Below are 10051 nucleotides of genomic sequence, written 5' to 3'. Positions count from 1 at the left end.
ACACACACACTTATACCCACATACATACTTATACACACCCTCGTACACACACACACACACACACACACACACACACTCGTTTGCAGCACTCAGTAAGGGACACACATGGTTGGTTTGAGGATTCTTCTGGAATATTCTAATCAATGTGTCTTTCTTCGAAGTAAGATCTACCTATTTAAATACTTATTTTGTAACATTCAGTTTATACTCAAACCACAGGAAAAAATGGAGATTTGGTGTTGGCATACCCAACATAGCAGAGGGCTAATCTCTTTTAGCTCTTGCTAAACACATAGCGTGACGGCTAAAGATTTCACACAATCACACCTCCATCCCATGACCCTCTAACACGCGAGCATTGTCAGATAGTGCATTGGTTAATGACCGTTCTCTGTATTCACTGTCCACCCCCTACCTGCTCCTTAACGACCTGTCTCTGTACTGTCTAACCCCTACCTGCTCCTTAACGACCTGTCTCTGTACTGTCTAACCCCTACCTGCTCCTTAACGACCTGTCTCTGTACTGTCTAACCCCTACCTGCTCCTTAACGACCTGTCTCTGTACTGTCTAACCCCTACCTGCTCCTTAATGACCTGTCTCTGTACTGTCTAACCCCTACCTGCTCCTTAATGACCTGTCTCTGTACTGTCTAACCCCTACCTGCTCCTTAACGAACTGTTTCTGTACTGTCTAACCCCTACCTGCTCCTTAACGACCTGTTTCTGTACTGTCTAACTCATAATAATAAACATTGATCATGAGACGGGTGAGAAGATGAAATTTGTAGTTTACTGAAGTTCATTTATTTAAATAGTTTTCATTGAGAAGTAGTACATTATTAGTATTAAAACGACAGTATCAGTATACAGTATAAGGAGTATAATGGCACATTCGAATGACTCGTTTCCAGATGATGAACTGCATATCTCTCTGCCGGGACTTCCTGTGATGTCATGGTTATTTCCTGTGAGGTCATGTTGACTTCCTGTGATGTCATGGTTGTGGGGTGAGGCCGGAGAGCGTGTCCAGGAGCTGGTAGTAGTTGTACTTGATGTCATAATCCATGTCGTACCAGAAGTTCACTGCAACACACGACAACAGCATCAGTACTGCTGTGTGTAGTCGGAGCGTAGTAATAGTGCAGCAGTAGCAGCAGCAGTAGTAGGGAGGGACGTAGCAGTAGCATTAGTGATGTAGCTGCAGTAGCTGTAGTAGTAGTGACATAGCAGTAGTGATAGTGCAGAAGTACCAGTAGCATTAGTGACGTAGCAATAGTAGTAGTATTAGTGCAGCAGTAGTTCTGACGTAGTAGCAATAGTAGTAACGCAGCAGCAGTAGTGATGACGTAGTAGTAGTAGTAGCGACGTAGCAGTAGTAGTGAAATAGCGGTAGTATTAGCAGTAGGTAGCAGCAGTAGCAGTGAGTTAGCAGCAGTAGTAGTGAGGTAGTAGTGAGGTAGTAGTGATGCAGTAGCAGTATTAGTGAGGTAGTACGTAGTGAGGTAGCAGTAATGATGCAGCAGTAGTAGTGAGGTAGTAGTGATGTAGTAGCAGTAGTGGTGAGGTAGTACGTAGTGAGGTAGCAGTAATGATGTAGCAGTAGTAGTGAGGTAGTAGTGATGTAGTAGCAGTAGTGGTGAGGTAGTAGTGATGTAGTAGCAGTAGTGGTGAGGTAGTAGTGAGGTAGCCGTAGTAGTGATAGTGCAGCAGCAGTAATGACGTTGCAGCAGTAGTAGTGAGGTAGTAGTGATGTAGTAGCAGTAGTAGTGAGGTTGTAGTAGCAGCAGTAGTGATGTAGTAGCAGTATTGGTGAGGTAGTAGTGAGGTAGTAGTGATGTAGTAGCAGTAGTGCTGTAGTGAGGTTGTAGTAGTGAGGTAGTAGTGATGTAGTAGCAGTAGTGGTGAGGTAGTAGCAGTAGTGGTGAGGTAGTAGTGAGGTTGTAGTAGTGATGTAGTAGCAGTAGTAGTGAGGCAGTAGCGAGGTAGTAGTGAGGCAGCACCAGCGATGCAGCCCTGGCTCTGCCTGACGTGGTAGTAGCATTATTAGTGAGGTAGTAGTGAGGTAGTAGTGAGGTAGTAGTGAGGTAGTAGTGAGGCAGCACCAGCGATGCAGCCTTGGCTCTGCCTGACGTGGTAGTAGCATTATTAGTGAGGTAGTAGTGAGGTAGTAGTGAGGTAGTAGCGAGGTAGTAGTGAGGCAGCACCAGCGATGCAGCCTTGGCTCTGCCTGACGTGGTAGTAGCATTATTAGTGAGGTAGTAGTGATGTAGTAGTAGTGAGGTAGTAGTGAGGTAGTAGCGAGGTAGTAGTGAGGCAGCACCAGCGATGCAGCCTTGGCTCTGCCTGACGTGGTAGTAGCATTATTAGTGAGGTAGTAGTGATGTAGTAGTAGTGAGGTAGTAGCGAGGTAGTAGCGAGGTAGTAGTGAGGCAGCACCAGCGATGCAGCCCTGGCTCTGCCTGACGTGGTAGTAGCATTATTAGTGAGGTAGTAGTGATGTAGTAGTAGTGAGGTAGTAGTGAGGTAGTAGCGAGGTAGTAGTGAGGCAGCACCAGCGATGCAGCCCTGGCTCTGCCTGACGTGGTAGTAGCATTATTAGTGAGGTAGTAGTGATGTAGTATTAGTGAGGTAGTAGTGAGGTAGTAGCGAGGTAGTAGTGAGGCAGCACCAGCGATGCAGCCCTGGCTCTGCCTGACGTGGTGGAACCAGAGGGAGGGGAGGTACAGCATCTCGCCCGCCGCCACGCGGCACAGCAGGGGTCTGGCCCCGCGGTACGACCCGTAGCGCTCCAGGTCCGGGTCCAGTGGGTCCAGGGGGATCCAGGGCACCTGGGGGGGGGGGGGGGAGGTGTTGGTCATGTGACGCTGTGTGAAGAGTGTGACGAGGAAGAGGACGACGACGAAGACTCCAACCTTCTCGGCGTCCGTCTGCTCGTCCACCTCGAAGCGTCCGTCCGCGGCCTGCCTGTAGACCGCCGGCGGGTACAGGCCTGGGGAAAACACGTTGCCATGGTTACCACCTTCGGTGACGCGCGTTCCCATGGTTGCGGGGGAGATGTACCTGCGGAGGCACTCGTGGCTGTTACCGTGGTTACCTAACACCGTGTGAGAGTATGACCGGCGGTAAAGTGTGTAGCGACGGTCACCGCTCACATTGTTGCCACGGTTACCGCTAAGATGTGTCACTCTGGTGACGGGAGTCGGTTGTCACGGTTACCGTATGGGATGAAAGGCCGGTCGCTCGGCGGGAGGAGGATGAACGTCTTCTCTCCAGAAATCACGCAGTACAGGTTCTCATAGTGGTCCTTGTGTACTACACACACACACACACACACACACACACACACACACACACACACACACACACACACACACACACACACACACACACAAACACAGATTTAATTGTGTGACTACAAGGACCAATGTGATGTTCCCATGGCAACCTAGACACGGTCCTTACAGGAAGTGACAGCACTGGCTTCTCCCATCCAAAAGTTCACCGCATCAGGTGACCTCCCTAGAGAGAGAGAGAGAGAGAGAGAGAGATTAGTGTTGTGTGTCATGTGTGTGTGTGTCATGGACGTGTGTGTGTGTGTGTGATAGGGACCATGTGTGTGTGTGTGTGTGTGTGTGTGTGTGATAGGGACCATGTGTGTGTGTGTGTGTGTGTGTGTGTGTGTGTGTGTGTGTGTGTGTGTGTGTGTGTGTGTGTGATAGGGACCTTGTGTGTGTGTGTGTGTGTGTGTGTGTGTGTGTGTGTGTGTGTGTGTGTGTGTGTGATAGGGACCATGTGTGTGTGTGTGTGTGTGTGTGTGTGTGTGTGTGTGTGTGTGTGTGTGTGTGTGTGTGTGTGTACCCAGGGCCTGGCTCATCCAGGGTATGTCCTCCTCTATGTCCGGTGTCAGCTCCGGCAGCTCCTCCGTCAGGTTGGAGCACTGCTTCTGGACGTAGTACACCCCCGGCTGCTCCACCTGCACACACACACACACACACACAACCACACACACACACACACACACACACACACACACACACACACACACACAACCACACACACACACACACACACACACACACACACACACACACACACACACACACACACACACACAGATGTACACCTTCCTGCGAAAATGTTCTACTTCCTGTCCAGACGCTGCTTCCTGTGTAGCTGTTCCGATTCCTATGTATATGTTCTACTTCCTGTGAACATTTTCTTCTGCCTATCTAGATATTTTGCTGCCTGGGTAGTCTTTCTATTTCTTGTGAAGTTTTTTACTTCCTGTCTAGATGTTTTACTTCCTGTATAGAGGTTGTTCTTCCTGTATAGAGGTTGTACTTCCTGTCTGGAGGTTATACTTCCTGTCTAGAGGTTATACTTCCTGCCTAGAGGTTGTACCTCCAGTCTAGAGGTTCTACCTCCTGTCTATAGGTGGTTCTTCGTGCATAGAGGTTGTACATCCTCTCTGGAGGTTCTACTTCCTGTCTGAAGGTTATACTTCCTGTCTGGAGTTCCCACTTCCTGTGCGGCCCCACCTTGCCCTCGATGACGTCCAGCAGCGAGGAGAAGGTCATGCTCCGCTCCTCCGGCATCACGAAGCGCCCGTCGCTCACCGCGTCCGCGTAGCCGTCAGGGGTCACCGCCACGCTGATGACCTTTGACCCCAGCTTCTCCCTGGTGGGATGACATCATGAGCTCTGGTCTTGGTTCTCGAATCTAGAATCTAGGGATTATATATAAACCACACCAGACCTCATGGACTATCTAGAATCTAGAGATGTCCGGTCTAGTTTATACAGTATACACTCAAGGTTCTAGATAGTTCTATAAACCCGGTGCTCTGCTCTGGTTTACATAGTCAAGGTTCTAGATAGTTCTATAGACCAGCTGGTCTGCTCTGGTTTATATACAGTCAAGGTTCTAGATATTTATATAGACCCGCTGGTCTGCTCTGGTTTATATATACTCAAGGTTCTAGGTAGTCTAGAGACCCAATGGTCTGGTCTGGTTTATATACGCTCAAGGTTCTAGATAGTTCTAGAGGGACACCGATGTTTTGTGTTCTGCAAAGCGCCCTTCCTTTCTAACCCCAACCCAAGTGAGACAACCTCTAAATCGGTCTTCACTCCCGCACCTGCTCATTGACCTGAAGTCATCAGTGTCCATCACAGGCGTTTCTAAACTAACTCACTTGCTGTGTTTCGTGTTGCTAGCACTGGACCACAACCATATATGGGCGTCCCCTTCGAGTTCAGCACACATCAGTCTGAGGCATGACACGGTTCACCTCCAGTGGTGTCTGACCTGAAGTAGTCTGGGCTCCATCTGGACAGGGCTGGCCAATGGTTGAAAGCATTGCGGATGATGCAGGGCTTATTTGGACCAATCCAGTCGCGGTAGAACTCCAGTGGGGAGGGAGGGAGCTCGAGGTAAGGCACGGATTGGTTCAGGTAAAGTTCTGCAGACAACCAATGAGATGTTCTTATTTTACAGAAGTCAGGCACTCAGCTGAGTGATCAGAACAAACATCCTCATTCATAATAATGTAAAGTAATGCTCTAGAAACATTCACAGACCACATGTCCTCACGGCTCGGCGAGTATTCGTTTAACTTTGTTTCACTTTCAACCAAAATTGTAAACCCATTGATAAAGTCGCCAGTGGTAGACAGTAATAGATAGTTAATAGTCATTAAGCAGCTCTATTACAACTTTGTCATGTCGTCTGCTTTATTATTCCCATCAATAAACTCGCCTCGCGCTTCTTCAGAAAAGTCTCGCAAACATTTGTTCAATCCCTCTGGTTTCTCCGCCATCATGGATCATAAAAAACTATTAAGTTAGAAATCTAGACTATATATTTGATATATATGTTTGAATAAAAGAATAGAAGACAAGATTTTGACAACACGCCATGCTGCTTTGTTTACATGGTGTGCGCATGTGCAGTGAGGTTTTCCTTCCGGTGTGGATTCTAGGAGAAAAAAAAGGCCGACTGTCGCCCTCTATTGGCAAGAAAAATTTTAAAATTGTTAAAATAGGTCAAAAGTTGAGTTTAAATATCATCTGATATTTAACTCAATAGACTTCAATGTATCCACATATAACCCTATATGTACCGGCAGTACTGCAATAGCAGTTTATTAAACTGAAATACCTATACAAAGAAAGAACTAAAGAGGTCCACTTTCATCACACCTGCAGCCAATCGAGCCTGAACCGATCATTAGAGAGCCGGCGGGTTGTAATCATGGGAATGGTATCGTCTCTATTTAACCGCCCGAGCAGGCATGGATGATTGCGCATTGGAGCGATTCTTTGACGATTCAATTGCAAATGTAAGTAGGAAAGGCTGGCTGCTGAGTGCAATGTTTGAGGGAGTATTCTGTCACCCTCGGTCTCACTCCGTCCTACTCGGTGTCACTCGGGTGCACTCAACTTTGTTTTGTTTGTTTGCTTGTAAGGGGTGAGGTTTTATCCCGTGTAAAATAAAAAAGGTTGCAAAAATTGGTTTTAAAGGTCTCGTTATTTTGTCTTTGAATGGATGTTGGTTGTGATAAACGTCAAACATTGGGATCCGGACATGAAGTTAGGATAGTTTAGTGAACAGGTAAGCCAGCAGAATGAGCTGCTTGGTCCACAAACCAGGCATCCTTGAGTATTATGTTTCACCCCTACCTGCTCCTTAATTGTATGCATATGTATGTATGTTAGGGTTAACTGACCGTTACCCTTATGTATGTGTGTATGTATGTATCTTATAGCTACTCTTTGGATTAAAGTGTGCCAAATCCAGTATCAGAACTTAAACTCAAACCATAAGACAGCATTGAGGGAACGAACTGCACTCGGATGAAATGGAAACCCTAAATCAATCCTCATTTTGTTTTTCCCTGTCTCTCTATCATTCTGTCTCTATTTTCCCCATCTCCATCAATCTGTTATCATTCTTAGTTCTACGTGTTGGTTTGTCGCACAATTTTGACTTGTAGTTCTCCGCGTTTGACTTGTAGTTCTTCACGTTTGACTTGTAGTTCTTCATGCTTGACTTGTAGTTCTTCATGTTTGACTTGTAGTTCTTCATGTTTGACTTGTAGTTCTTCACGTTTGACTTGTAGTTCTTCACGCTTGACTTGTAGTTCTTCATGTTTGACTTGTAGTTCTTCACGTTTGACTTGTAGTTCTTCATGTTTGACTTGTAGTTCAGTGTTGATCTGCAGCGGTGTGTTCCAGGATTTGGCCTTCTTGATTGACGCGGGCCCCAAGGGGCCTGCTCCGGACGGCCCCCTCGGGGGGGCGGAGCCTAAGAAGAGCCGTGAGGGAGACCTGGACCTCAGCTTCCTGCCTGATGACCTCAGCTCGCAGGAAGCAGCCAACCGCAGCTCGGCCGGTACTGATGCTGCTGGCACGGCTAGCAATGGTTGAAGGATGGGAGAGGATGGAGGGACAGGTTGCTAGGGGAGCTGATGTGCTTATGTCTGGTGTGGTCATGTGACAGGTCATGTGACGGGTCACGTGACGGGTGATGCCAGTGAGTCGGTTGGAAATGATGAAGGCGCCCACAACATCTCCCAGGACAGCGGCATCTGTCCGGACTACAGTACCCAGAACCCACCTGGGGCCCAACAGCCAGCAGGGTCCATGGCGGGAATGGGGGTTTCTCCCTTCTGCTCCATGACCCCCATGACCCCTATGACCCCCATGACCCCTGTGACCGAACGCTCTGGAATCATTCCGACGCTACAGTTAAGATTTATCCCTAACTTACCTTAACCCTATTATTAACTAACCCTGACCAACCCATATCTTAAGATGAACTAGTCCTCACCAATCGTAACCCTATTATTACCTTGCCCTTGTCTAAACAACCCAAACCCTAAAACCAAAAGACATTGTGTGTGTGTGTGTGTGTGTGTGTGTGTGTGTGTGTGTGTGTGTGTGTGTGTGTGTGTGTGTGTGTGTAGGAACATTGTCTCCACGGTGAATCTGGGCTGTTCCCTGGACCTGAAGTTCATCGCCCTCCAAGCCAGGAATGCAGAATACAACCCCAAGGTACACACACACACACACACACACACACACACACACACACACACACACACACACACACACACACACACACACACACACACACACACACACACAGAGACAGACAGGGAGAGTGATACACACACACTGAGACACACACACACACACACAGAGACAGACAGGGAGAGTGATACACACACACACACACACACACACATACTGAGACACACTCACACACACACACACACACACACACACACACACACAGAGTCACACTCACACACACACACACACACACACACACACACACACAGAGTCACACTCACACACACACACACACACACACACACACACACACACAGAGTCACACTCACACACACACACACACACACACACACACACACACACACACACACACAGAGACAGACAGGGAGAGTGATACACACACAGAGTCACACACACACACACACACACACACACACACACACACACAGAGACAGACAGGGAGAGTGATACACACACACACACACACACACACACACACACACACACACACACACACACACACACACACACACACACACACACACACACACACACACAGAGACACACTCACTCACTCACTCGATCAATGTATGTGTTGTTGTTGTATGATGATGTGTCTGTCAGCGTTTTGCTGCGGTCATCATGAGGATTCGGGAGCCGAGGACCACTGCGCTGATCTTCAGCTCTGGGAAGATGGTCTGTACCGGAGCCAAGAGGTAGCACCTCTACATGTTCTACATCTATAGCCCTCTCATAATGTACATCTATATGGCTGTACATGGTGTCCATCTATACTTCTCTACGTGGTCTACATCTATACTGCTCTACATCTATTCTGCTCTACATCAATACTGCTCTACATGGTGTCCATCTATACTGCTCTACGTGCTCTACATCTATACTGCTCTACATGGTGTCCATCTATACTGCTCTACATCTATACTGCTCTACATCTATTCTGCTCTACATCTCTACTGCTCTACATGGTGTCCATCTCTACTGCTCTACATGGTCTACATCTATGTGTGTGTGTTGCAGTGAGGAGCACTCTCGGCTGGCCGCCAGGAAGTACGCCCGCGTGGTGCAGAAGCTGGGCTTCTCCGCCCGCTTCCTGGACTTCAAGATCCAGAACATGGTGGCCAGCTGTGACGTCTGCTTCCCCATCCGCCTGGAGGGGCTGGTGCTGACCCACCAGCAGTTCAGCAGGTAGGCTGTCTCACCCACCAGCAGGTAGGCTGTCTCACCCACCAGCAGGTAGGCTGGTCTGACCCACCAGCAGGTAGGCTGTCTCACCCACCAGCAGGTAGGCTGTCTCACCCACCAGCAGGTAGGCTGTCTCACCCACCAGCAGGTAGGCTGTCTGACCCACCAGCAGGTAGACTGGTCTGACCCAGTTCTGTGTGTGTGTGTGTGTGTGTGTGTGTGTGTGTGTGTGTGTGTGTGTGTGTGTGTGTGTTGTGTGTTGTGTGTCGTGTGTGTGTGGTGTGTAGCTACGAGCCGGAGCTGTTCCCTGGGCTGATCTACCGCATGGTGAAGCCTCGCATCGTCCTGCTCATCTTCGTGTCGGGGAAGGTGGTTCTGACAGGTTGGTTGCTAGGGTTGTGTTGTTGTTGTCAGGGTAGCGCTGTGTCGTTGTCAGGGTAACGCTGTATGTTGTCACGGTAACACTGTGCTGGGCCTCCTCCTTCCAGGTGCTAAGGAACGAGAGGAGATCTACGAGGCGTTTGAGAATATTTATCCTATCCTTAAAGGATTCAGAAAGCAGTGAACGTTGTTGCTGATGCCGGCCACTCACATCGCATTTATTTACTGTACAGTTTAAGTCATTCTTAATTGACTTATTATGCATTCAGCTTAGTTTATTTAACTTATAGATTGTGTTATCTGTGTCTGGTTTGGATGACAAAGCAGCTGATATTGGTTAAAATGTATTTGTCGGTCTTGGTCAATAAAATATTATTTTCATATGTGGTTGA

At 48.1% G+C, this 10051-nt stretch overlaps 2 protein-coding genes across 4 annotated transcripts; one reads left to right on the top strand and one right to left on the bottom strand.

The window, feature by feature from the left end:
- Positions 1-768: 768 nt before the first annotated feature.
- On the bottom strand, positions 769-5961 carry jmjd7 (jumonji domain containing 7). Of its 3 annotated transcripts, XR_003976849.1 has the most exons (10): positions 5758-5961; positions 5308-5461; positions 4539-4677; positions 3859-3973; positions 3463-3519; positions 3217-3312; positions 2913-2989; positions 2692-2828; positions 2001-2575; positions 901-1083 (listed from the first exon to the last, which is right to left on the bottom strand). XR_003976849.1 is itself a non-coding variant. In XM_030357345.1 (9 exons), the coding sequence occupies exons 1-9, from the start codon at positions 5819-5821 to the stop codon at positions 1081-1083; spliced, it is 936 nt and encodes a 311-aa protein (XP_030213205.1). In that variant the 5' UTR covers positions 5822-5961; the 3' UTR covers positions 769-1080. The 3 variants fall into 3 exon arrangements, 2 of the variants coding, with proteins under 2 accessions (XP_030213205.1, XP_030213204.1); XM_030357345.1 differs by lacking the exon at positions 2001-2575 and having other exon boundaries at positions 769-1083; positions 2669-2828; positions 2913-3060; XM_030357344.1 differs by lacking the exon at positions 2001-2575 and having other exon boundaries at positions 769-1083; positions 2669-2828.
- Positions 5962-6034: 73 nt separating this feature from the next.
- Positions 6035-10042, top strand: tbpl2 (TATA box binding protein like 2). Its single transcript, XM_030357351.1, has 8 exons — positions 6035-6340; positions 7236-7392; positions 7501-7747; positions 7967-8054; positions 8700-8791; positions 9114-9281; positions 9566-9660; positions 9767-10042. Exons 1-8 carry the CDS (start codon positions 6293-6295, stop codon positions 9841-9843), a joined length of 972 nt encoding a protein of 323 aa, XP_030213211.1. The 5' UTR covers positions 6035-6292; the 3' UTR covers positions 9844-10042.
- Positions 10043-10051: the final 9 nt, after the last annotated feature.

This window comes from Gadus morhua, chromosome 5 (assembly GCF_902167405.1).
Source record: "Gadus morhua chromosome 5, gadMor3.0, whole genome shotgun sequence".
Taxonomy (NCBI): domain Eukaryota; kingdom Metazoa; phylum Chordata; class Actinopteri; order Gadiformes; family Gadidae; genus Gadus; species Gadus morhua.
Note: the sequence above shows the minus strand (reverse complement) of the source record. Positions and strands in the feature narration are given on the sequence as shown.

Excerpts from the sequence above, each read along its gene's own strand:
- jmjd7 (XM_030357344.1), bottom strand. The coding sequence starts at position 5,821 with ATGATGGCGGAGAAACCAGAGGGATTGAACAAATGTTTGCGAGACTTT. Across the intron at positions 3,520-3,858 it reads CTGGATGAGCCAGGCCCTGG|GGAGGTCACCTGATGCGGTG; the intron begins GTACACACACAC and ends CTCTCTCTCTAG. Across the intron at positions 2,829-2,912 it reads AGCAGACGGACGCCGAGAAG|GTGCCCTGGATCCCCCTGGA; the intron begins GTTGGAGTCTTC and ends CCCCCCCCCCAG.
- tbpl2 (XM_030357351.1), top strand. The coding sequence starts at position 6,293 with ATGGATGATTGCGCATTGGAGCGATTCTTTGACGATTCAATTGCAAAT. Across the intron at positions 8,055-8,699 it reads ATGCAGAATACAACCCCAAG|CGTTTTGCTGCGGTCATCAT; the intron begins GTACACACACAC and ends TGTGTCTGTCAG. Across the intron at positions 8,792-9,113 it reads GTCTGTACCGGAGCCAAGAG|TGAGGAGCACTCTCGGCTGG; the intron begins GTAGCACCTCTA and ends TGTGTGTTGCAG.